Source organism: Phodopus roborovskii, unplaced genomic scaffold (genome assembly GCF_943737965.1).
Source record: "Phodopus roborovskii unplaced genomic scaffold, PHOROB, whole genome shotgun sequence".
Classification (NCBI taxonomy): domain Eukaryota; kingdom Metazoa; phylum Chordata; class Mammalia; order Rodentia; family Cricetidae; genus Phodopus; species Phodopus roborovskii.
Window position 1 is genome coordinate 13840305 of NW_026126480.1, and position 26802 is coordinate 13867106.

Sequence of the window (26802 nt, forward strand, 5' to 3'; positions counted from 1 at the left end):
AGAGGCAGAGGCAGGTGGGTCTATGTGAGTTCAAAGCCAGCCTGGGTTACATAGCAAGTTCCAGCCAGCAGAGTGTACATAGTGAGACTCAGGCTCAACAAAATAAAAATAACCTGGATTCTCCCAGCTCAGCTATAATTTCAAGTGTAGATATTGGTGGTTATTTATTATTCTGGAGCTCAGACTGATCTTGAACTTACAGGAGTGCACCAGTTTGCTCAGCTGACATTGAGTCCTATTCTCCAAATCTGTACTTTGACCTTAATCATACTGTAATTAAGGGAGAGGCAGGCTTTGGATCCCCTTCAATTATTGACAGTCACAAAGGCTGTTTGTGGATTGTGAGGTCAGAAGTGCTGGACCTGAAGAGTTGTTCCTTCCTGACTCTTAGCAGTAGTTTGGGGAGAGACTGGCTAGACTATCTGAGTACCAACAACCACCTGGGTTTTGTCATCCCTGCCTGGTGGTGTTGGTGACCACAGCTCCCTAAGATCCAGTTCCTGGCCCTCACAGGGCTTGGACCAGTACCAGGAGGCTCATGACCAGAGCCATGCAGAAGAAGATGCCTAAGAAAAAGCGGTCCATCACTCGAGCCAGGCGCTTCCAGTCTTCACGGCAGTGCTGGGCAGCCCGGTGGCTGCGGAAGGTGCTGGCGATAGAAGCCACATGATGCAGAAGGGCTTCTTGATGGCATAGACACCGTGGCTCATGACAGGGGCCCTCTGGGATACCAGCTGGAGGCTGGAGGCTGGGGGCTGATTCTAGTGGCCTGCACTGGCCACAGGGCTCCCCTCGTTCCCGCACACACAGGCCTCTGGCCAGGTGTTGCAGCAGGAGGACCCGAGCCCAGGCAGGCACTGGATGTGCACTAGGGCCACAGTAATGCAGATTCATGATGAGGATGGTAAGTGCTGTGGAGAACGTGACCATGGTCATGGTGGCCATGTAGTATTTCCCTGTGGGACAGAGAGCATTGTGAGCCCCAAGCAGGACATGAAGACAGTTGAACTTCCCAGCTGCCTCATCATAAATAGGAAGAAGGCCAGCACCATTCAAACACAATGAGGGAAGGATGTAGATAATGGTTAAGTTCTCTTTTCATTCCTATTAGGGCTTTGACTATATCTGCTACCTAATTACTTGCCCCACTGGGGAGGGTCAGATTATGATTGTAAGATGAACAGGTACTGATCCTTTCTGTACATCTGGAACAATCTATTGGTTACTCATAGATTCATAGTGATGCCCCAGTGAGTGAACAAATGTCAAGCGCACAAGAGAATGCCAGGCCCACAGCCATCACTCACTATGGTTATGACACAGGGGATCAGATCTTCCTCCATCAAGGTGGCTTTGCACCCCTAGCGGTGAGGGCTGTCTTCTCAGACAGGTCTACTCTTGCTCCCTCTTGCCCTCTGCAGCTGTCAACTTTGCTGACCCAGTGTCCATTCCCTCATGCTCTCAGGCTCACCGATGAGTGGCACGCTCTCTGCAGGCGGCATGCTCTCTGCCAGGATCAGCTGGAATACGGTGAGCGCCAGGAGCACGGTGACGCCCAGAGACACCTTTTCCCCGGAGTCAGCGGGCAGGTGGAAGGCCAGTGGTGCCAACAGGGAGATGAACACACAGGGCAGTAGCAGGTTGCATACGTAGGCGGCAGCGCGGCGGCGCAGCAGCAGTGTGAAGGTCACATCTGGGTAGGGCTCAGAGCAACAGCCGTAGGTGAGCACACGCCTGCGCGCCGGCATGCCCAGCACACGCCACTCAACGTTCTCCACGAAGTCGGCCAGACTGGCAGACGAGCCTCGGGGTCGCACGTCCAGCTGGTGCCCGCCGTGAGTCCATGAGCCGAAGGTCAGGCCACAGCGCTGTGCATCGAATGGGAAGGCAGACACGTCCACGCGGCACGAGCTGCGTGTTATGGCTGGTGCGTCCCAGCGCATGGCGCCATCGTGCCGTACAACCACATTGCTGCTGGCCGAGGCTGGTGCCTGGGTATCTGCCCTGTGGACAGGCAGGACAGGATTCACCCGGGCCCATGAACAGGGTGGATCTATTGTCACTAGTGGGGCTTTAGGGACCAGGGCAGCACTGTGGGGGTTCATTAGACTCACTTCAATCTGTGAATGTCTAGAGGAGATAGCACCTGGGGGCTTGGAGGGGCCAGGAGCAGAGTATAAAAGGCCTCTGCAAAACCCAGAGGTGGAACTGAGCCTCTCACACTGTCCTAGGGAGTTATCTGTAAAACTCATTAGAGGAACCCAGAAAGATGCACGCGTTGGCTGGGAGATGCAAAGCACCTAAAGATGGCATAGAAGAGTACCCTCAAGGGCTAGGCTGTAGGCTGGCGAGATCTCCAGTGGCCCCTAGCCTGGAAGGATAGAGTTGCCACAGAGCAGCACTTGAACCGGGCAGTTCTCTTGCAGAGCTACAACTGCCTCGGATCACATAGCAGGTTCCCTGCAGACATCTAGCTTGAGTTGGCCTGAGACAACTGAAAGTGCCACAGAGTGGCGAAGAGCTAAGAGGGGCCCCAATGGAAGTTTCCAAGGCATCTTAGCAACTCTATTAGGAGTTGGGAGGGACTCGGAGCATGTCAAGGGCAGATGGGTGACTCTAAATATGAGTGGGGAAGACAGGCAGTACTTGTTGTAGAGTACGATGTCTGGTCGCCACACTAGGCTGCTGGGAATGTGGATTGCATCCAAGTCACCATAGGCTTTGGGGTCCCAGTGTAGGTAGGCATCTGTCCACTCCTGCCGGATCCACAGGTACAAGGTCAGCACCTGGTTCCGTTCGTCCTAAGAGGGGCAGGCAATGGACATGCATATATACACACATTGCCTTCTTCATGCACACTCACAGGGCTCTCTGGTCAGCACCCACAAACCCAGTTTGCTCAGCCAGCTCAGTCCTCCCTCATCTAGGCTTGAATTTGTGTGCCCTTCATGGGCTCTTAAATCTCCATTTCATCAGTTGATCCCTCCATAATTCCTGCTTGGGGAGGTGGGAGTTCAATAATTCCATTGTGTAAAGCCTTGGGCCACCAATGGGTACATGGAAATTAATGGTTATTATTATCATTATTAACATAACACACAGGAAAAGGATAACTGTTCCCTTGATGTACATTACACCCACATCATACCATATCGATGATCTGAGACAATGTCACCTCCAGGGTCACATTGAGAGTCTGGTCTGTGTCTGCCACAGGTCTCAGAGCACTTGTATAGTTGGCAAATAGGTCACGAAACAGCTTGTGAGCCAGTCTCCCCTCAGCTCCCAGGCACTCTGGAGGATGAATGAGGATGGTCTTTGACTGCATGTAGTTCAGGGGCCTCTGTTTGCATCCTCCATCCCCCAGCTGGGGCCTCATCACCTGGTTCCATGGGCTCACATGCTTTCAGTGGTGTTGGGTCTATGTGGCTCATGTGTGCTCAGATGTGTGCCAGAGGAGGGCATTAGATATCTGCCTGTCACTTTCTACCTTATTCTCTCGAGACAGGCCTCTCACTGAACTTGTAACTGGCCATTTTTTTCAGTAATCTTCCTGGCTCTGGTCCCTACAGCACTGGGGTTCTAGGTGTTTGTGGTCACATCTGGCTCCTCACATGGTTACTGCACACTACATCACCCCAGCTAATCAGAATGCCATTTTCTTTCTCTACACCCCCTCCATTCCCCAGATAGCTTGTTCTCAGCAGGCACCGAAGAGAAAGGTGGAGATAGGTGGGGGTTTGGGGTGGACAGGAGTAATAGGTATCAGAAGAGGGCTGGTTCATACCTGCAGGGAGAAAGAGCAGGAGCAGAAATCCTAGGCCGAGGTGGTGTCTCTTGGTCTCCATGGCCCTATCACAACAAGAGGGTCAGCAAGGTTTCAGGACAGATGTAGGACAACGGTCCAGTTGGCAGGGATGATGTGTACAGTACCTGGAAATCAGAAATTAAGGTCTTCTTTCCAGGCTCCTATTTGTATGAACCCTTAATTCTATACCTAACCCCTGGCATCTGCCATTTTTCCTCTGCTGTTCTTAGATTCTCTGGCTTCAGCTTCTACCCTTTTCTCTATGACCAGTGCCTCCCCCCCCCCCCTTTATTTTTTACCTCTGTCTCAATTTGCTTCTTCCTCTGTAATGGTCTTGGTCTCTGCCTCTTGACTCTCCTCTTTCCACTCTCTTTTCTTCTTTTATATGCCCTCCCACCTCCATCCATTCCCTGTACCTGAACTCTGAGCTAGCCTGCTGCTTTCAGCAAAACAGGGCCAAGAATTCTCTCAGCACTAAGCGATCTGAGGTGCAGGAGAGAAGAAGCCCTTCTTCCACTGACTGTTTTATTAGCTTAATTGCAGACCTGGCATATCGGTGCCCATGGGAACAGAGCAACTGAAACTGACACCCTAGAATGCTGGGCCCTAAATTATTCAAATTATTCGATCTGCATGAGGGCTCATCCTAGGGGTTAGGATTTTGGAGATACTAGGATCTAAAGGTACAAACCTTGAGGCTTTACAGGTATATGGGGCTGGGGCCTGGGGGGGTGAGACCAGTGTGTTCCTGCTTAGCTACATTCATTGCTTGAATTCTGGAGGCTTCCTTTAGACCAGCAACTTTCCTCCCGGTGAGGGACTGAACACCTTAGACTCAGGTCAGATGTTTTTGTGCCAGGTAAACTGACTGCCCTCCCCATAGGCATGGTCCTGTGGAGCAGGAATGCAGCACTTCCTCAGTCCCTGTAGTCATTCCAGGCCAATACTTCTTCCCAGTGTCTAATACTGTGGGTAGGTGGGAGGGGCTGGTTAGGGTTATGATTAGAGATTAGAGGCTAAGGGTTAGAATGAGGATTATGCAGTCAGAAAGAACTTCAGAATCCTGTTATCGGAAGATGATGTTGGAACTTTTTTCAGCCACCACCTCCCAAATATTTGGATTACCATTTTATGTGCTGGCTTTGAAGTCCCAATGTAGTCAAGGATGACCTTGAGTTCCAGCCTCTCCTGCCTCTACTCGCCACATGTTGGGATATAGGCATGTACCACATGCTGTTTCTGCAGTGCTGGGTATTGAACCCTGAACCTCATGCATGCTAGGCAAGCACTCTTAACAACTGAACTACAAACCAGCCTCCCTTTTTATACTCATAGAAATGCTTGTTTGGAACCTCAACTCACTCCTGCTTAATCCAGAAAGCTCCATTCCTGTCTCTCTCCAAACAGCCCTCACAGGAGGCTGAACAAAGGAAAGGCACCAAAAAGCCCATTTCTAATTCTTGGCAGCTAGGGTACGGTAGCTCCTCCCCCTAACATTATAGCAGCCCAGTTCCCAGTGAGGCACTCCAGCTTTACCATACTTGGGCACAACACCAGCATCATCACCCCTCGCCTACAGGCTGTATTTAGTTTCAGGGTGCAACTTCTCCTGCCTTAATCTCTGGGACTGGACAGCTCACTCAGAAGTTGCTTTGTTCAAATAAACCTGTTCTTTTACTTCAGTTTGGCTTCATCTGGCTTACTGTGTCAGTGGAGAAATTATCAGGTTTTAGAAAAACTATTAATAGTATTTGTCCTAAGAGCAAGTACTTCCCATACTAATAATCTTTAATGCTGCTAAACCCACTAGCCATTTCTGTAGCATTCTTTTTGAAAAGTATCTCTAGCACAAGGAAAGCAAGCATTCTGTCAGAAGCTCCCAGTCAGTTGTGCAGGGAGGGCATTACCAGCTGACTAATTCCTTGCTTTGGGGGTCCAAACTGAAGACTCAGGCAAGGCACACACACTGTTCTTTTATCCACTGATTCTGTGATGTTTCACATGTCTTTGGATTAAACCTACTTGGAATTTGCTCTTGCCTCAGGTCAACAAGACACAAGTAGACTTGTATTCTCATTTGATCCTCAAAACAGGCCAGTGTAAAGCAGTCAGTTCAGGAATCATCCCTTAGAAAGGAGTGATCGACTCACGGTTTTAAAACAATATGCAGAACAGAGCAGAAAGCTTAAATAGAAAATATACTCAGTGGAATAATTTGAACTCAGTATCTGTGCATAAATTTGTATTAATAACTTCCTTGTCCCTAACTCTGCTCTTACAAAAAAAGCCTTTGGGCTGAGATGTAACTAAACCGTAGGGACCTTGCCAATCATGCAAAGACCCTGGGTTCAGTTCCTACCTCCTGAGGCAAGATCTCCAGTATCTGCAGCTGTGCTGCCTTCTCTAGCCTAGATAATAAAAAACATTGTATACATGTAAAAAGCTCTCAAAGAAGTTTCAAAGAATGCTGCCAGGTACAACACAATGCACTCACATGCAGGCAAACCACTATACACATAAAAATAAAATCATGAAGAAAACTGAACTCGTTAGCCTTCTGTTCTCTCTTTAACTTAAGATGTTCCCATTTAGAGTATTGGAGTCCCACAATACATAAAGCCAATACCACCAAGAATTATTATAAACATCTCAATTTATTATTTTTTTTAAGAAAGTAGCTTCAGAAAGAGGAAAATAATCTAGATCATTTATATATATATATATTTTTTAATAAAAACCTTTACATAATCTTCATGCATAAAGACCAAGGGGTGGTCATATTGTCTGTGACAGCCTCGAATATCAGCTGTCCTGGGACTCCCCACAGCCAGCAGCAATGTGGTGAAGGGCTTCTATCTGCCCCAGGACCCAGCCAGGCCTGTCTTAGTGGGTGAGAGGTGGGAAATGCTTGGGTTAGATGGAAAGGCTGGGAGGAACACCTTTCACATTGTTCATCCAAACTCCTCTGGCAGATCCAGGAAGATGACTGATAAATCCAGGGCCAGAGCAATCCAGAGGCTTCCCAGAGATACATTCTCTGTGGTTTGTGCCACTGCACATGATAGCCGGGCAGGTATCGTGTCACAGGATATACAAGGCATGAAGAAAAGAGCCTTGAAGAGCTCTGCTTCCATGGCAGACAGCACTTCTATCTTAAACATGTCAAAAAACAAGGTCCAATCCTCATGACTCCCAAACCCAGTTAATCAAGAACTCTTCAGGGACAAATGTGTTAGGAACGGACATCCAGGCACCTAGCAGACACTGTTTTGTCACCTCACTTCTTTCAAGCACCAATGGTACTGAAGAGCTGCAGTGGTGCAAGTTAGGCCTTGGCATGGGGTATGTGTCACAAGACTCAGAACTCTGGATGTGGAAAAGAATTCCCTGTTTTTGGGGAGGTTCTACCAAAGAGGTTTTATTGACCATTTTTCAAAAGAAAAACTGAATGGTCTTGAAGTTGGTAAATGGAGACCTGTCTTTTTTTGGTTCCAAAAGCCCTTGTACGATATGTTCAGTATTAAGAAAAACCCTGAACAACTAGAGGATGCTGCACAGGGCAGCAGAAAGGGAGGGAGGATGCCACATCAACCCAGAGACTGGCAAACATTGTCAATTCAAACAACGCTAGGGACTGTGTGTATGAGTGTTAATAATGGACATGAATGTGACGGCAAGTGCTGGGTTCACTGACTCCCAACAGTCAGTTCTCGCAGGTAGGACTGTGTGAGGCCACGGAGTTCCTCCAAGGCATAATCCTCAGGCATAGGGAGCCTGCCAATGTGGGGAGCCAAGAGACGCAAAGGGACTTGTTGAGGGTCTGGTGTTGAGTTGGAGGCGGCATCAGGAGCATGCTGCAGGCTCAGCACTACCCGAAGCAAGTTGGCTACACGCTTGGCCATATCTAGAGAGAAAAATCACAGTGAGTAATGACAACATGGCTCTGGTGTGGGGAGTTATAATCATAAAGATAGGAAGTAAGCCACAAGCGTGTGGAGCCCACATGCTTACCTGACTGAGCCAGGCGGTCCTTGGCATTGTAACATGGAATCTGCTCTATCCGGTTGCACAATGAGGTCACTTTGGTGTGTAAGTGCTCTAGTTCATAACCTGAGCAATCCACCTGCAGGGAAACAAGACCAGTAAGGACAAAAGAAACTTCCACCTCAATCCACCCACAGACTACCCAAAATCCCAATGACAATTGACTGGAGGGAAGAGAAAAACCAACAAGCTTGTATCTGAGCCCATGCTACCAACATATCATCAGGTTGCTAAAGACAAGAGAAAGTATACTTAGCCATGGGCTAGACAGGTCTTGAGATCATGATTCACAAAACACGTAATTTTAACAAAGCACCAAAAACCTTTAGGGTAAAACTGGTTCAGAGATGTACTAAGAGATGGTATTCAAACCATCATTTAATTTACAGCTCCTTATTCTAAGTTCATAGCCATTCCTAAAGCAGTGCAGGACCTCCTCAATCTATGCACTCTCCGGATTCACCCCTATTGCTCCAATGATAGTCAATGCTAGCCCAGTTCTGTGCCATGGCTTTTGCTGTAGCCTGGGCCACCATTACTTCTCACCTCAAACAACTTAGGAGCTTACCTGTACTACTGTTAGTGCTAACCTCTACATCCAATTTCTGACCATTTTATAACCATTTGGTTTTTGAGATACAGCCTTGATAGGTAGTTCCAGCTGGCCTGGCTGGCTGGAAATCACTGCCAACTCCAGGCTGGTCCCCAACTTTCCACTACCCTCCTGCTTCAGCCTGGCCAATGCACCTGGCTCAGAGACATTTTAAAAAACAAAGCTAATTTACTTTTATCCATTACTTATATTCTGAGTATTTTGTAGCAACATCTTATCCCATTAGCTTCAACCTTGACTCTGTTACCCTTTCTTTCTCACTGTAGACCACCAAAGTCTCCAACCACCTTCCTCTTTCTACAGGTTTACTCAAGATGCTTTCTAAGATGCCTTCTTTGTTTTTTGTTTTTTTTAAAAGATTATTTATTATGTACATAATGTTCTGCCTACATGTATGCCTGCATATCAGAAGAGGGCACCATATCTCATTACAGATGGTTATGAGTCACCATGTGGTTGCTGGGAACTGAACTCAGGACCTCTGGAAGAGCAGCCAGTGCTCTTAACCTCTGAGCAATCTCCCCAGCCCCCCAAGATGCCTTTCTGTTCAGGAACTGAGTACTTATGTTTGTGAATGCCTGCCACGGGAGCATGAGGTCAAAGGATAACAAGTAGGTGTCAAGTCTCTCCTTTCACCATGTCTGTTTTGGGGACTGAACTCAGGTCCTCAAGCTTGACTAGAAGCACTTTTTTTTTTTTTTTTTTTTTTTTTTTTTTTTAAATCTGCTGAAGCCATCTTACCAGCTCTGGAACTCACTTTGAAGAAGGCTTGCAGAATTCACCGATTCCTACTCTTACCCTCTGCCAAAACCATTACTCACTTTAAACAATATAAATGAGGTATTTGCTTTAAAAAACTTTACAGACAAGAAAATATCAAATAGTAATTAATCTCGAAGAATCATAAGATATGATAAGCTGTGGGTATAAAGAAATTGGGTGTCTATTTCAGAGTAGGTAGTGTCAAGAGAAGCATCCTTGGGGAGGCCATATGTAAGCTGAAACCTTCCTAACAAGAGAAAGCCAATCTTTCCAGGTAAAGCAAACAGCCAAGCCCTCTAAGTGTAGAGAGTTAAAATGTAACACATGGGATAAAGAGGAAAACAGCATGACAGAACTTGGAAGGGTTGTTTTTGTTGTTAAAAAAAAAAATCTATTTTTATTTTGTGCATGTAGAGAAGAGAGCACTGGATCCCTTGGAACTGGAGTTAATAATGGTTGAGAACCATCATCACAGGGGTACTAGGACCCAAAATACTCTATAAGTGCAGCAAGTACTCCTAACTGCTGAGCCCCAAAATAAAAAGATTTTAAGTGATGATTGTGTTTCATTAGTTATGAATGTGGATACTGAGCTATACTATAACTGACTCCACTCAGATTAGATCAGGTTCTCCTTTTGTTACTGGCATTTTGTCAGGAATCCATGGTACATCTTTTCCTTTACTCTATGGCAGTTTCTGGCTTACTTGTATATATGTCCTTCCCTACTGTATCAGTATTTCAGTAAGCAAAACCATACTGTTTACCTCCACAGCTCCCAAATCCACCACAGTCCTCAGTAATTTTTTGGGTTCTTAATGAACTGATTTCAACTAGAAAGGCTTTTCCAGTGACTCCTGAATTATGCCTGTTATATGTCTGACCCAGAGCTAGGAATTAGAAGTGTATGAAAATAGGAACTGTGTGTGTGAGGTACTATGCCAAACAAAGTCCTGTGCCTATTTTGTGTCACCTCCATGAAAACTGTTGCATATACTCTATAGTCTATGCCACTGTCTACTCTAACTTTGACTCCCTATAGCCCTCCAGGGGGAGATAAGAGTGGAAAGGTTAATTAAGTTAGTTACTCCACAAATGTTGAATTGACAAAGTCAAATTGTCAATTGTTAATGTCAAAACTGAATCTAATAGTTTGACCTGAGGAATTTGAGCTCTGAAATTCTATAATCAATGGTATGTAACCTCACAACAGAAAAGATCTCCCTCAAATCTTCAAGGACATGAAGATGTGAAAAAAATGTAGTATGATCTGGAGTGGTAGAAAGAGTACAGCTCACACTTGCCAGGAGATAAAGAAGCAGAGCTGGCCAGTGAGCTGGTGCAACAGGTAAAGGTGTTTGCTCCAAGCCTGATGAACTGAGTTTGCTTCCCTCTTCCACAACTTATCCTTGAATCTCCACACCTGTGCTAGGGTGTGAATCACACACTTTTCTCTCTCTCCCTCTCTGAAAGTATAATATACCAAAAAGGGCTATCCTGAGCCACACAGTGAGTTCCTGGCTGGCCTAGGTTATAGGGTAAGACTATCTAAAACAAATAAAAACCCAAAGTCCCACCAGGTGGTGGTGTACACCTTTAATCCCAGCACCTGGGAGGCAGAGGCAGAGGCAGGTGGATATTTGAGGCCAACGGGAGCTACAAAGCAAGTTCCAAAGCTACACAAGAGAAACCCTGTCTTGAACAAAATGAAACAAAAAAACCCCCAAAGTCCCATCTTCAACAGCATTATTATACTTATAAATGAATCTGAATTTTTTTGGTAAAGTTTCACACAGCCTAGACTGACTTCATACTTCTGATCATTTTGCCTCCACTTCCCAATGTTAGGGCTGTGCATGTGCACCACCACGTTTCCTATTGTATTATAAGGCATGACCTTTGTGTGTTTTTCTTGAAAATGGTCTCTGTACATAGTCTGGCTGTTAGTCCTGGAACTCAGAGATTCACCTGCCTCTGCCTCCTGAGTGCTGGGGTTAAAGGCATGTGAAACCACAACCCACTACAGTATGGCTTTCAGAAATCTCTCGTTTTAAGTTCTATAAAAAGGAAAACTAGGGCCTGGAGAGATGGCTCAGTGGAGAAGAGCACTGACTACACTTCCAGAGAACCTGGGTTCAATTCCCAGCATCCACATGGCAGCTCACAACTGTCTGTGACTCCAGTTCCGGGGGAACTGACATCCTTAAATAGATATACCAAGTGCACATAAAATAAGAATAAACAAATCATTAAAAAATTAAAAAAAAAAAAAAAAGAAAGAAAGAAAAGAAAACTAAACAGTGGTTTGAGGAATTTTTTAGGTACCTGTTGAATACGGTGGAGCATTTCAATTACTCGAATATAATCCAGGTAAACAAGCCCAGATGTTTCCCAGTCCTGAATTAGGCTGCTGAGTTCTGGAGGTGCCAGATCTTCTAAGAACCCTTTCAGGTAGTCATAGTTCTCATTAATTATGGCATCTGAAGAAAAACAAAACAAAACAAACAAACCATTAAACTTCAGTGTATAAAGTGCGGTTTACATAGAATAGAGGACCAGGCACACTTCTAAGGCCAACAAGAAGGAGAAGGAATGCTGTTTCTCAAAATTTCTAAGCAGATGTTGTGGAGGGTTTTCTGGCTTCAGGCCTTGGAGCAGCTGTCTCTCTGGTGGTGCTAGTCAAAATTCCCACATGCAAGCAAAGAGCTTAGTGCATAGTAAGGACATCTGTAGCAGACAGTGACTACAGCAGTACCTGCCGTCTTTCCTTGCCCCTAGCCCCTAACACAGACCAAGCCTCTTCTGTAGTATTTTGGTAGAACCTTGATCTAAGTCTGCCATGTCCTGAACTTTATGAACATCATTTCTGCCTCAGTTACCATGAAGGCTCATAGGTTAGAAAATATGGGGTAACTCCGGGAGATGTAGGCCCTTGCACTCACCAGAAGCGAGGTGCCGGATGACAAGTTTGTGACAGCGGTTCCAGTGGCCGGCTTTAAATAAATAGAGGGCCTCCAAGTGCTTATTGGATTCCATGTGTGCTCGAACTGCTTTGGCCTCATGAATCCACTCAGCAGGCACACAAAGCTTCTGCATAAGGAAAGTCTCCTTTGCCCAGGACTCAGGGGTCTCTGACAGCTGGCAGTGTCGAGTAAGCAGCTCTCGAACAGCCTTCTCACGAATGCTATGGGTAAGAAAAAAGCTGGAATAGTATCCTAGTCATGGCTGAGAGTGGTCCCTTGGCCAGTCACTCAAATGGGCAGTCTCCATTTTTAGGAAACCACTTCAAATTTAAAAATCAAAACTACAAAGTCAGTATTTTAAATTATGATTTCCTAAAATATTCATTTTTACTGTGTACATGGGTATGTTGGTACGTGTGTGTACATGAACGTAGGTGCCCTGGGACTTCAGAGGCATTGGATCCCCCAGAGTTACAATAGGAAATATGAGTTGCCCAACACAGGTGCAGAGAACTGAACTCAGAACCCTACAGAAAAGGAGCAAATGCTTTTAACTGCTGAGCCCCACCACTCTCAGGCCTAAGTCTTGAGATTTATCACATGGCTGTATCTAATAGTTGCTCTAAACAACAACTTGAAAAGACTGAATCACTAGGTATTGCCTTGAGGTGCTAGATATACTCACTGGGTTCAAAGGCTTTTCACTCACCTTGAGTTCTCAATGTGCAGGAAGACAAAAATGGCCCACTCCCAGAGTCCTTCACTTTCAAGTTGGCCAGCATAACTGGCCTGCAGTACACCCTCACATTGTTCGGAGAGATGGGTATAGTTAAGAGCCCGAAGCACTTCCCAAAGGTGCCAGCTTAGTCGGTAGTCCAAAGGGTCTGCAGTTATGCTTCGAGGTTCCACCAGCTGATTGAGATCGTAATGTCTGAGGACAAGAAAGTATTCAATTAGGATGCTCAGATCATCTGTACTGAACAGGAGGAAACTGTTCTGTGTCTCAGAAGACAATAAAAGAACCAGAGGGCAAAAGAGTGAGAGATCTTATCAGTAATACTAGACACCTGTCTTGAGGGGTGCCATCTAACAGGGTTGATGCTGGTATTCTAATATATGAACTTTCACCATTTCTATCTTCCCTATCCTTATTATAGTATTTGCTTCTCTCTCTTCCCTCCCTCCTCTCTCTGAATAGGTTTTCTCTGTGTAGTTTTGAAGCCTGTTCTGGAACTCACTCTGTATATCAGGCTGGCCTTGAACTCTACCTCCCTCTGAAGTGCTAGAATTAAAGGTGTGTGCCACCACAGACTGACAATTTCAGTCACTCTAATATAGAAGTACTGAGTGAAGGTTCTACTCTTTATGTATACTTGGAATCTATTAAAGCTTTTTTCTTTTATTCTGAGAAGATAAAAATCAACAGTAATAGGAATTCGTGATTATTATAGATTCCATAAATATTTTAAAAAGGTTAAGAAAAAGCTATGAATAATTTTTCTTCTATTTTTTGAGATATCACTGCCTGTCCTAGAACTTGCTATGTAGACCAGGCTGGATGAACAGAGATCCACCTGCTGCCACTTCCTGAGTGTCGGGACTAAGGTGCGGATGCACCTTACTGGGCTACTGTGAAAAACTATATATAAATATTTTACATAACTAAAGCACAGAAATGATCACAAACTGACTTGTGGACAAATACAAAATGTCAACAGTTCTATAATAATAAACAAGTTATATAGTGCTGAAACTTCAGCAAATTGGAACTTGTAAAAAAATATGGCTCTAGCTTTCAACTCTGCCAATTTGAGTTCAATCCCCAGGACCCACAAATAGTGTATAGACAGAATGGATTCCTTCTCAAGGTGTCCTCTAACTCATATATGCACAAATATGCATATGAATTGAAAAAAAAATCCACAACTCAAGGGCACCAGACATCGGAGTGTTGCATTTATATACACATTCAAAAACAGTCATACATATAAGACACAATAATTAAATCTAGGCCAGTCATGGTGGGGCATACTTGTCCCAAGCACTCATGAGGCAGAGGCAAAAGTGGGAAGATCTCTATAGGTTGAAGACCAGCATGGCCTCCACAGAGAGACCTTGTCTTAAAAATACACCAAATCATCAAAAACCCAAAAAACCAAAAAAGATGTGAACAGATGCTAGCAAAAAAAAAAATGGATGAATGGTAAATTTTATTTATATAGGTACTACAATTTCTATTTTTTGTTTTTTTCAGGACAGTGCTTCTTTGTGAAACAGTTCTGGCCATCCTGTACAATTTTTATTTTATAACACTAATATTATGTATTTAAAGAAAGCATCCTGAAAAGCAGAAATAAGCTGTGGCCTATTAGCTGTGAACAAAAAAGAAAAAAAAAAAAAAAAAAATCCTGGTTTATTTCCAACAAAGTAAAAAGTATCAAATAATTTTAATTATTTAGATATAATAATTGCATGAGTTAATGAGTTAATTTATTATTGTTAGACAAGCTATTCTCCATTTGTTAAAAATATTTCATGGAGACACATTACTGTCCTAATTCATGGGAGACTAAAGCAAAAGGTATTTGAGTGTTCAAGGCTACCCTAGGCTACATAGATTGAGTTCTAAGCCAGTTTATTTAGAGACCCAGTCTCAAACTATCAAAAAAGACAAATAAATATATCAAAATAAATATATACAACACACAGAGAATACCACTACCTACTATTCTAAGTTCTGAAGTGGACATATAACAATTAGAGATTTTATACATCACTAGTGAGAATGTAAAATAATAATCCCTTTTTTTAGATGGGTCTTCTTATGAAATTTATGGACTCCAGTGAACCTCTCATACCTCAGATGCCATAGTAGCTTGTGCCAAAGGCCTAATTTATTAAATCTAGTTTGTAAATAAATATTCATAGCAACTTTAGCCCTCACAGCCAAACCAACAATATCTAACTATTCACCAGCAAATCAACATATTATTTAAAAAAAAAAAAAAAAAAAATCTCCAAAGTCAAAATAAATAGCCCCCATATTAACATGGCTAAATCTCACCATTATGCTCAGTGATAAGAAGCCAGGCACAAGAGTACAGAATGACTTTAAATATGTCAAAATTAATTTACAGTAACACCCCACCACACATTGTTGTTTAGGAATGAGGATTAATTAATTAATCAACCAATCAACTAAACTCCCTAGATCACATTAGGGAGTTTCTGTATGTGACAGCAATATTGCAATATTTCAATTGTGTTGGTAGTTACTCTGTCATAATGTCTATCTAAGTGCATACTTATATATATGTGTAAATTATATCTCAATGAAATTGATTGAAGCAATTACCATGCCTGGTCCTAGTTTACCTGTCACTATAGAGTTTTAGAAGGTGGAAGCAAACATCCTGAAGTGGTCTCCGTGGGTCTTTTTCTTCTTCTACCACATAGCCCAAACCTTCCACATATGAAGGAAGAGGGGAGCAGGCATATTTATCACCCTCAGAAGTATTCTGAAAAGCAAGAATTTGATAGAGCATTAAAAATGTTTTCTCAATTAGTATTAGCATGTCTCAATTATTCAGACACCTGTATTAAGGATGCTGTAAGGCTTAAAAGAACCAAGGATTTTAACTTTTTTAAATACATCCATTTTCAATCTGGTAAAGTTGTCAAATATCTCACTAGATTCCCACACTTGTCACAAGCCTTTTTTTCCTCTTCCTTTTTTGTGAGACAAGATCTTTTTATGTCTGGTTCTCACCGTCCCAATGCTGCAACCCTTTAATTACACTTCCTCATGTTGTGGTGACCCAGGCATAAAATTATTTTTGTTGCTACTTCATAACTGTAATTCTGCTGCTGTTATGACTCATAGTAATAAGTATCTGTTGTTTCTGATGGTCTTAGGTGACTCCTAAGTTTCTTTGACCTCCACCCCCAAAGGGGTTGCAACCCACATGTTGAGAACAGCTGCTCTATGTAGCCATAAGTGTCATGGAACCCACAAAGATCTGCCTATCTCTGTCTCCCAAGTGCTGGAATTAAAGGTATATGGCTGCATAACTGGCTACAATTAGTCACATTTTTAAATGAGTGTATGTGTTCATGCCTCTCTCTCCCCATTCTATACCCCAGGCTGTCCTCAAATTCTTGGCAACCTTCCTGCCTCAGCCTTTTGAGTGCTAAGGTTAGAAGTACGGGCATTACACCAATGTTTAAGGGCTCTCTCTGCTTAGATAAATTCTATAAAAACTGATTTAAAATGTGAATATGTAAGAAACAATTCAAAGTATCATGGCACACCGGGAGGACCATAAGTTGAAAGTCAGACTGGGCTACATTAAACCTTGTCTTAAAACAAGTAAGTCATGAGAAAAAAAAGAAACAACAAAGCAACTCAGCAAGGTGTAGTGGTGCTTTAATTATTATTATTATTTTTTTTTCTTTTGGGTGTTTTGAGATAAGATTTCCCTGTCCTGGAACTCACTCTGTATAGACCTCAGGCTTGCCTTGAATTCAGAATATCTGCCTGCCTGCCTCTGCCTCCCAAGTGCTGGGATTAAAGGCATGCACCGTCATCTCCAGGCTCAATAAACAACTTTTTAACTCAACAATGACAAGAGATATATGATTATTGGTGAATTAAAGCTTAAATGTTAATATGGGGCAAACTAAACCTGAGGTCAGGCTTAACCAATTCCCAAAGGGGTAAGATAGTCTTAGAAATGAAAAACCCTTTGATTTAGAGGCATAAAAAATAGTAAGAAAAGAAGTAAATAGGGTAAAAACAAATGGAAAGTTGAAGAGGTAAGGTAAAGGCTGAAGTTTTGAATTTGTTGGCTCTATTTCAATTTTACAGTATTTTCAAAGAGGGCAGTCAGTAGTAAGTATTGTATTATAAGATGTAATTTGATGGCTTTTTCTCTGTACACCCTTTAAAATTATTTTTTCTTTTCTGAGACAGGGTCTCACCACATAGCTTTAGACAGCTAACTGTCTCTGAGTCCCAAGTGCTGGGATTAAAGGTGTGCCAACCATGCCCAGCTTGCAGGACTTGTCTGGAAAGACAAAGCACACACCAGAGTTTTCACCTGGCTCTTCCGATTACACATACCTGAAATGCTTCTTCATACATGCTGAGAGCCCTGGAAATGGATGCTGTTGGTGGAAGCAAATACCAAAGATGGACAGCAAGTGCACGTTTCCAATCCAGCTGGGAGCATACATTAATTTGCTTCTGTTCTGAGAGCTGCCACACCTGCAGGAGACAAAAGCACCACCATGACAACTTTATACTGCCTTGGTTATTACTGCCTGTCTACAAGCTGCTCACTTGCTTAATGTTTTGTTTTTGAGACAGGGCCTCCTCTATAGACCAGGCTGGCCTTAAATTAAGAGATCCTCCCAAGTGCTAGGATTAAGTGTGCCACCATACTCAATCTTAATGTAATGGTTTGAATATGAAATCTCCTCTCCCATTTTCTTGCCATAATTAGTGAGAGAGACATACAGACACAGGATCAGATAAAGAGAATGCAGTAAAAACTGGCTTAAAATAATTACTTCATTTTTGGAGTAGTGCTATTAAAAAGAATGATACATTACATGGAAAAATGTCCCTACACAGTAAATTGAAGAGAAAAAACTTCAGAATCATTCTCCATAACCAACTTTGCTTATACATAAACACGTACAAAAATGAACCTATACATCAATATAGATATAAGTAAATGTCTGAGGGCCCAGAGAGACGATTCAGTGGTTAAGAACACTGGCTGGTACTCTAGAGGTCCTGAGTTCAATTTCTAGCAACCATATGGTCGTTTACATCTGTAATGAGATCTGGTGCCCTCTTCTGGCCTCCAAGGATATATGCAGACAGAATACTGTATTATGTATAAGTCTTTTAAAAATAAGTCTGAGAAGAGATAATTACATACAGTTTACTATATAAACATTACTATAATACAGGATACAGTAGATTTCAATATTAGAATTTCTTTGTACTTATTATTGTATGTGGGCATATGTATGGCATGGTGTATGTGTTAGGTCAGTTTGTGAGAATTAATTCTTTTCTCCTTCTATTATGTGGGTTCTATGGACAGACAGGACTCAGGTTGCCAGGCTTGACAGCAAGTGCCTTTCTTTACTGCTGTGTCATCTTGCCAGCCCTGATTTTAACATTTATATAATTAAAGTAATTATTTTAGGTCAGTGAGATGGCCGAGCGGGTAAAGTGCGTGAACCTAAGTTTGACTCCCAAGACCCACTTGGTAGAATGAGAGAATCAATCCTGGCAAGATATCCTTTGTTCATGTATGTGCTGTGGTGTATACACATACATGCTTGAGAGAGAGTGTGAGAACACAAACAAATGCAGTAATTTTTTTCCTAAAAACTGCTTTTGAGATAGGGCCTTCTTTAATTTTTTAAAAATTATGTATATAGTCTTCTACTGGCACATAAGCATGTACATCAGAAGAGGGCACCACATCTCATTATAGATGGCTGTGAGCCACCATGTGGTTGCTGGGAATTGAGCTCAGAACCTCTAGAAGAACAGCTAGTACTTTTAACCTCTAAGCCATCTCTCCAGTCCCGAGACAGGGCCTTCTTATTATGTAGTCCTGACTAAGTACTCACTATGTAGTTCAGATTGGTCTTTAAGCCATGGCAATCCTTTGGGCTTGCCCTCTGTGTAATGAGATTAGAGGTACATAATATAGCTAACATTAGATTTTTTTTTTTTTTTTGAGACAGGGTTTTTCTGTGTAGTGGCTGTCCTGGAACTCACTCTGTAGACCAGGCTAGCCTTGAACTCATAGCAATTCACCTGTCTCTGTCTCCCAAGCGCTGGGTTTAAAGGCCTGCATGCACCACAACTGCCCAGCCTGACATGTTTTTTTGACACAGGTCTCTTTTATGCAGCCCCAATTATGTTGGATATCTCATGACCAGGTTTGCCTTGAACTTGGTCTACATCTCACAGAGAACCACCTTCCTCTGCCTCCCAAGCGCTTGGACTAAAGGTATGAGCCATCATGCCTAGCTATCAGACATTTTAATTTGGAAATATTTCTACCTAGAAATAAGACCAAACTGGCAATAATATTACATTTTACAAGAAAAATTACCGGTTTTCCAGCTAGTAGGGCAAATATGCGCAATCTCTCATCCTGGATAAAGCTGTCAGCCTGGAGCTGATGCCAGTCAGCCAACTGCATAGTGAGCAGTTCTCGGACTGACTGGCTCCCCACCAACTGAGACAAAAGAAGAGCAAGGCGATGATCACCTATAGGGAGAAACACAAAATTTCTGGTGAGGACTAAAGATTAACCAACCATGGTACTTCTTCCAGGCCTTCGGAGGAAAGTTAACATCTGTGTTAAATTGCAGACACTTTCTACTTAAGTAGAATATCTTCAAAGTACTTTAACCCAAAAAGGAATATAATAATACATAGTGGTAACCGCAGATTTTCTACTCCTTTGGCAACCCCTTTGCAAGGCAGAACATATCCATAGCTAGGTGTGGCAGCACATGCCTGTAGTTCTAACACTATGGAAAGCAGAGGTAGGCCAACCTGGTATATGAGTTCCAGGACAGCCAGGGCTGCATAGAGAAACTCTGTCTGGAAAAACAAACAAAAATCCAAAATGACAAAAATGAGAAAGTATCAGCTGATCCAGTTTGCCATGAAAATGAGATGACATAACTGAAGACAAGCCCAACACAGAGAAACAAGAGATTGACCTAAACAACAGACACACACATGTGGTTTGTGAAATGTCATGTGGGTAGAGCAGCCAGTGCTCTTAAGAGTTGAGCTAGCCCCAACCCCATGTCCTGCCAGAAATGAAAACTATCATCTCAAAAAGCTCAGTTCACAAAAGACCTATGTATAAAATGTTCAGATTATTGTTTCTAAAAGCAGGGGATATAAAAGAAATATGAAAGTCTAACAATGTCCACAAAAGAGGGTTGAGAATGGCTCAACAGTTGTGAGGGTTTGCTATATAATCTCAGCACTCAGAAGGCAGAGACAGGTAGATCTGAGTTCAAAGTTTCAGGACAACCTGAACTGTTATATAGAGAAACCCAGGAAAAACAAAAAACAAACAAAAAAGGGGGTTTGCTGTGCAATCACTTGGCTTCTAGCACCTAGCTAGTGTCCCATGCACACCTGTAAGCCCAGGTCCAAATGGAGCTGGATATGGGAATTGCTGAGGCTTGTTGGCTTCCAGCCTAGTTGAGAAAAATGCTACTTCAGCTCTAGTTCAGGGAGAGACCCTGCCTTAAAAGAGTAAGTAGACAGTGATAGAAAATACCTATCAGCTTCTTCTGGCCTCCATATGCGTACATAGATGCTCATTTGTACATGTATGTGCACACACACACACACACACACACACACACACACACACACACACACACACAAATAAATGTCAAAGGAATATACCAATGTTTTATTAAAAGATTGTTAAGAAACACTTCATTATAGCTATCTACAATGTTTTACATGAAAAGAACTGAATATATATCAGGAAATATCTTTGACAGGCAAGGATACTCACCACTATACTAATGAGAATAACTAGAATACCAAGATTGAAACGTGTGCATGCATTTGTGTATAGTTTATGTATTACAAGGATAACCATCTAAGTACAGAACATACATTGAAAATGTTTACTATGACTAAGTCTTAGAATTTTGGTGATTTTGTACTATTGCTTTCTACTTATCTGCACTTTATTTTATTACAAATGCATATAACAAAATCAAATAAATTTTAACTAAATAAACAATATTTAAGTTTCCAGAGTTGTTGTCTAGGAGAACAAGACATGGTCTCTAGAGATACCAACAACCTTCATGGGATAGTTAGAACGCAAATTACACTTAAGGAGCATGAACAGTGCACAGGGAAGTAGGTAGTGATGCAGAGGCTCTCATCCTTACCTGACTGCTGTGCCAGAGAACAGGCCTCACTAATCCTGTTGCCTGTGAGGTAGCTGAAGACAGCTTCTATGGGACTGTCTCTTCGGGTTAAGGAAACTTCCTCTTCAATCAGGGGTGCAGCAGTACGGGACAGCCAGCGGGAAAAAGCTCTTCTTCGCTCCAGAACCTGGATGTATTCCGTGGGCTCATCCAGCTGGCTGTCAAGCTCCTTCAGGTGGCCCCACAGGGCCTCACATAATGTCCACGTCAGGCTCCAGTGCTTCATAACTAAGCAAGTACAAAAAAGCAATGCTCTGAAAGTTTGGCAGTCACTCACCCGAGAGCCCATCACTAACTGTGGTGCACATGACATCAACATAAGCACTCATCCAACTTTGTGAGCTCACTACTCCCAGAGAATATTTAGTCTATGTACCTATGATACTTACATAACAAACATAACCTGATGCTCCTCCCCTAAGTTCCCCTAGCCTAATTATGGCTATTAACTATGATAGCCTAGGAAAGAGTCTCCAATTTTATGTGCAAGGGTGTTTTGTATGTATGTATGTCTATACACCATGTGTGCTTGGTGCCCACAGGAGCCCAGAGAGGGCATTAGCTCCCTTGGCATTGTTGTGAGCCTCCATGCAGGTGCCGGCCCTCATTCACTGTCTGCACCTCACTTCCTCCAAAGCAGCAGACTGGTTTAGCTGGTTTGCTTTCTGCATTCTCAAAGACCCAAAGACATCTGGTAGAAACAGACACCCTGCTACGTTTGTTGTCCTGCAAGCTGACCTTCACACATTTGAGTGGCACCTACATATACATGTACACACATGCACACACACAAACACTAAAACAATGTTGGGCCTAGCATATAAGTCTTAATAAAGGTGCCAAAACCTCAGAGAAGGTACAGCTGCTTAGTAAGAGGTGCCAGCAAAACTGCATATTCAAGCACAGAAGACTGAGGACAGATTCCTATTCCACATTTTGAATCTGATCAACTCAAAATGAATCAAAAACTTTTATCTAAGACTTGAGACATTTATACTGTAACAGGGAAACACTGTCTTAAACACTAAAATACAGAACTTCCTGCAGAAGACTCAATAAGCAGTGAGTGCTTAGCAAAGAGCTTCTGAATGATGGAAGGATCAATGGTCAAAAGACAGATAATGATGGGAGGAAAAAAGAATCTTTGCCAGTCTAACAGGGGATTAGTATATGAAATAAAAGATAACTAAAAAAAAAAAAAAAAAATCAAAAAAGTAAAACAAAACAAAAATCAATAAATGACTAAGCAAATGAGCTAACACTTTTCAAATGAAGTACAAATCTTTAACCACCAGGGAAATACAAATCAACTCCCCCTCCTAGTTAGAATGATCAACATTAACATCAAGGAAAAATAAAACCAAACCCCCCCCCCCCAAAAAAAAAAGGCAAGTACTGACTGATGGCTTGTAGAGACAATTAAATTTCATATGTTGTTGCTAGAAATATAAATTAGTTCAGTCACTATTGAAACCAGTATGGAGGTTCCTTAAAAAACTAAAATCTAACTACAGTGTGATTTAGCTATATAACCTGTTACTCCAAAGAATTAAAGCCAACTCATAAAAAGAGATACCTGAACACCCACTGTGACTGCAGCATGATTTACAACAGCCAAGTCTGAGGATCAGTCTTGATCTCTATCAATAGAGGTAAAGGATAGAGAAAGTGTGGGCTATACACACATTGGAGGCTTATTGAGCAATAAAGAATTAAACTAGGCCATCTGTAGGTAAATGGATGGTAAGCAAAATAAGCCAGACTCCAAGCAAAATAAAATCAAATCTGTATCCCATGCTTTCTTTTGCAAGTGGAAATTAGGAAAAAGTAAGTAAAAAAAAAATAAATAAATAAAAGAAAAGAAAAGAAAAAAGAAAAAGAAAGAATGAAAAAAGCTATGCTTAGTGGCATATGCCTTTAACAGCACTTGGAAGGCATAAATTGAGTTCCAGGGTAGCCAGGGCTACACACAGGAACCTTGTCTCAAAAAACAAAATCAGTCAGACAGATAGATAGATATACATGACAGTAAAAGAGGACTAACAGAGATACAGAAGGGATAATAGTAATAAGAGAGGGTGAATATGATCAAAGTATATTCAGACAGACAGACACAAACACACACACAGCACATGCCAATAATAATGTTAGAGGGCAAATAACAAATACATACAATGATAATTACAAATTTAAACTTCCTACATATAACTTCAAGCATTGTTAACTAAATATTTTTGTCATTTGTCAGTTAAAGTGTTTCCTTTCACCTACTCTCATGCCATTGCTATTACTTTTAAAGTCTAACTAAAGGCTTTTAAGTTGCATAAAAATAATTACAAATGGTAACTCAATTTCTTTCTTCTTGTCCCAGGTGAGTTGCAGAAATGTATTAAGCACAGGAAGTCACCTTATACCTGTAAAGAAACACATGCTACTGTCAACCTGACTCCTGGGACATTAGAGGTTAACAGCATGATGAGTACTCACTTTCTACTTCCAGTAAATCTCTGGGTGATTCCTTAACCCAATTTGCATAATCATGAATGACTGAAACTCCAGGATTGGGGACAATGAGAGGACACAGCTCGTCTACATGGACAGTGCTATGTTTTAACTTGAGCTCCAGAGGTGTCTGGTATAACTGCAGATCTTCATCCAGCTTCCTTTGTCTCAAACTCAGTTTTTCCAAATGAACTTTGAATGGGGATTCAGACAGACTAGAAGAAACAACAGATGAGTCAGAAAATGAAATTTCCCTATTTCTGTTGCTGACTTCCAACAGAATAAAAAGCATTCTACTGTAATGTTTGTTTTTGCAAACAGGGCATCATGAGGCCAGACTGGTCTTGGAGCATTAAGCAAGGATCACAATGCAGCTCTTATCATCTTGCCTCTACTTGCCAAAGTGACAGGATTACAGATGTGCAGTCACTGGTCATCATACTGGATTTATGCTGTGCTGGGAATGGAACCCTGGGCTGTGTACATACTATGCAAAAACACTACCAAAAAGACATATTCATAGCCTTCAGTGCTTAATTCTATTTTTAGAAATGCTTTTTGGGATTTATTTTTATTTAAGTGTATGTGTGCATGCTGTGGTCTGAGACAGATGACGTTTGTAGAGGTCAGGAGGTGTCAGATACTCTGTACTAAATTACACCAAGAGTGCTCAGTGTGGGTGCTGGGAACAAAACCTGGGTCCTCTGAAGAGTAAGGAAATCCTGTTGGTCACTTAGCCATCTTTCCAGCCTTAGCTTCCTTCTTTTTTTTTTTTTTTTAAAGCAGCCAAGTGTCTGGGAAGCTTCTTAAATCTTAAAAAGACTAATGGGATAGATTGAAATAGTAAGAACTGTTTATACTGTCAATATGTATAAACTCATTGAACATTGAACAAATGTAGGACAGACCAGTCAATTGTAATGCAACAGAGCACAGATTAAGGTACAAGTATTTGTAGAAGTCAGTAGTTAGTGGTTTTATCACTTACTTGTGATGACACTACAAAATTCAAAGGCCAAAAGCTATATTGTAGAATACCTAGTTTGTAAATACTTAGATATCAAAAGTTATAAAGTTAAGCTTACAGATATTAAATATGTTTTTTTTGAGACAGGTCTCATGTAGTCCTTGAACTTGGTATGTAGCAAAGAAAGACTGACCTTTTGATTCTCCAGGCTTCACTGCCCAAGTGGCTAGATTGTAGGTGTATACTGCCACACATGGCCAGATTCTAAATTACTTGCTCCTTTGTTTCTGTTTTAAATGAAGTGCTAGAGACTGAAGCTAGGGCATGCTAGGGAAGTGCTTTCCTACTATTTCACTGGGTATATATCCTAGCACTTGAGTTTCTGAGATAGGTTCTTAGCTTCTTGCTATATATATATAGCACAGACTAGCCTCCAACTTGTGATCACTTCTGCACATCTGTGAGTGCTAGGATTACAGGTATGTGACTCCATGCCTAGAAAGGCTCTAAATTAAGATGGGCATGAAGTCAGCCTGACCTTGATGCAGTTTAATAAATTATTAATCTCCAAAAAAATTATATCATAATTAGTCAATCATTAAATTTAGAATGGACTTTGCTAACAACTGTGAGGTTCAAGACACTGATAATTTTTATTTTCCCAAAATCAACTTCAAAAGTAATCATATTCATTCAATCCACAGTAAATATATACAAACTTGTTGTGTACTATAAAAAACATAAGAAAATGGTACATATTCTATGTAAACTTAATACAATTTGCACGGTAAATACCAGAATACCTAATTGTAGGGATTACATAGGAACATATGTGATACTGTGCATATAACACACATGAAATACTTGTTCTTGGGTTAAGAAATTTATATAGAATGACCAAAGAGCAGGTGCTGATCTTAGATTTCCCCCAATTACAATGTCATCCTCAAAAAGCACCAGGAAACATAACTTACGATTTAACAGCTACAGGATTGGGCAGGAATCCATATTCCATAGAATCGGCAACCTGATGATTTTCCAGTTCATGGGAGCCATGTAGTTGTTCTCCACTGTTAGCAATAGTCCAGTTGGGGCCCCAACCAACTCGAAATGACCGTCCCATGAATAGGGCCATGTCCATCAGGAGTTTCCCCTTGCCATATGTAACAGATTTTTCAAGAGGAACTAGCCCTGGTTGCCTGCGTATCCCCACTGTTTTCAGCTGAACTTCAGGAGCTGGGCTAGGCACTGTGAACACAGTGGCCAGTGGCAGAGGGACAGACCAGGGGGATGTGGATGGGACATTCATTAGAGATGATGTTCTGGGAGTGCGGCATTCTTGCACTGAGGCATTTGGTGAAAGAAAAGCTCCACTGACAAATTTTGATTGCAGCAACCCACCAACTGAAACAAGGAGAAAAAGAGTCTAAAACGACAGTTTATTTCTTCCATAACAATAAAAATCACCAAGGGTGAAGATATTCAGTCAGATTTTAAAATAATTACTTTTGTTTTTGTTTTCTTGAGACGTAGTCACTGTGTACTACATTATGTCCTAGAACTTACTAGGCAGACCAGGCTGGTTTCACCACCACACCTGGCTAAATATAGCACTGGCCATCTTGGAACTCACTATGTAGACCAAGATGTCCTTGAACTCAGATCCGATTGCCTCTGCCTCACTAGTGCTAGGATTAGAATGTGCCATCACTGTTTGACTTACAACAACAACTTTTTTTTTTTTTTTTTTTTGAGACAGGGTTTCTCTATGTAGCTGTGGAGTCTGTTCTGGCACTCAATTTGTAGACCAGACTGGCCTCGAACTCAGAGATCCACCTGCCTCTGCCTTTTGAGTGCTGGAATTAAAGGTGTGGGCCACCACAGCCCAGCAACAATTATTTAAAAAAAAATTTAAAATTATGTGTACCTGTGTAAGTGTGTCAACATGACTGTAGCTGCTTGTGGATACCACGTATCCAATCCCTCTGGAATAGAAGTTGTGTGCTGCCTGATGTGGGTGCTGGGAATCAAACCAGCCCACAATAATTACCTTTTCAGCCTTGAAATCAAAGGAAGAATGTTAATTTCACAAAGAAAAAACAGCTGGGTGTGGTGGTGCTCACCTTTAATC

General features: G+C 42.0%; 2 protein-coding genes across 5 annotated transcripts in view; both read right to left on the bottom strand.

Annotated features, from left to right (window-relative positions):
• Positions 1 to 418: 418 nt before the first annotated feature.
• Positions 419 to 3849, bottom strand: Chrna10 (cholinergic receptor nicotinic alpha 10 subunit). The gene is made up of 5 exons (XM_051192429.1): positions 3788 to 3849; positions 3149 to 3294; positions 2647 to 2801; positions 1472 to 2004; positions 419 to 956 (listed from the first exon to the last, which is right to left on the bottom strand). The coding sequence occupies exons 1-5, from the start codon at positions 3846 to 3848 to the stop codon at positions 508 to 510; spliced, it is 1344 nt and encodes a 447-aa protein (XP_051048386.1). The 5' UTR covers position 3849; the 3' UTR covers positions 419 to 507.
• Positions 3850 to 6443: 2594 nt separating this feature from the next.
• Positions 6444 to 26802, bottom strand: part of Nup98 (nucleoporin 98 and 96 precursor) — an 88375-nt gene continuing 68016 nt past the window's right edge. For all 4 annotated transcript variants that reach the window (XM_051192428.1, XM_051192426.1, XM_051192427.1 and 1 more), the window contains 11 exons: positions 25646 to 26075; positions 23690 to 23919; positions 21164 to 21430; positions 19336 to 19493; positions 17313 to 17456; positions 15566 to 15708; positions 12900 to 13121; positions 12170 to 12411; positions 11553 to 11707; positions 7820 to 7931; positions 6444 to 7712 (listed from right to left, as the gene is read on the bottom strand). In XM_051192428.1, the coding sequence (XP_051048385.1) occupies positions 7495 to 7712; positions 7820 to 7931; positions 11553 to 11707; positions 12170 to 12411; positions 12900 to 13121; positions 15566 to 15708; positions 17313 to 17456; positions 19336 to 19493; positions 21164 to 21430; positions 23690 to 23919; positions 25646 to 26075 (2321 nt within the window). In that variant the 3' untranslated portion in view covers positions 6444 to 7494. The remainder of the gene's footprint in view (positions 7713 to 7819; positions 7932 to 11552; positions 11708 to 12169; positions 12412 to 12899; positions 13122 to 15565; positions 15709 to 17312; positions 17457 to 19335; positions 19494 to 21163; positions 21431 to 23689; positions 23920 to 25645; positions 26076 to 26802) is intronic.

What these genes read in the sequence shown, in the direction of transcription:
- Chrna10 (XM_051192429.1), bottom strand. Translation starts at nt 3,848, where the DNA reads ATGGAGACCAAGAGACACCACCTCGGCCTAGGATTTCTGCTCCTGCTC. An exon ending in TGTCTCAGATCATCGATATG is followed by an intron (nt 2,802 to 3,148) that starts GTATGATGTGGG and finishes TGCCCCTCTTAG; the next exon opens with GACGAACGGAACCAGGTGCT. An exon ending in GACATCGTACTCTACAACAA is followed by an intron (nt 2,005 to 2,646) that starts GTACTGCCTGTC and finishes GCCTGTCCACAG; the next exon opens with GGCAGATACCCAGGCACCAG.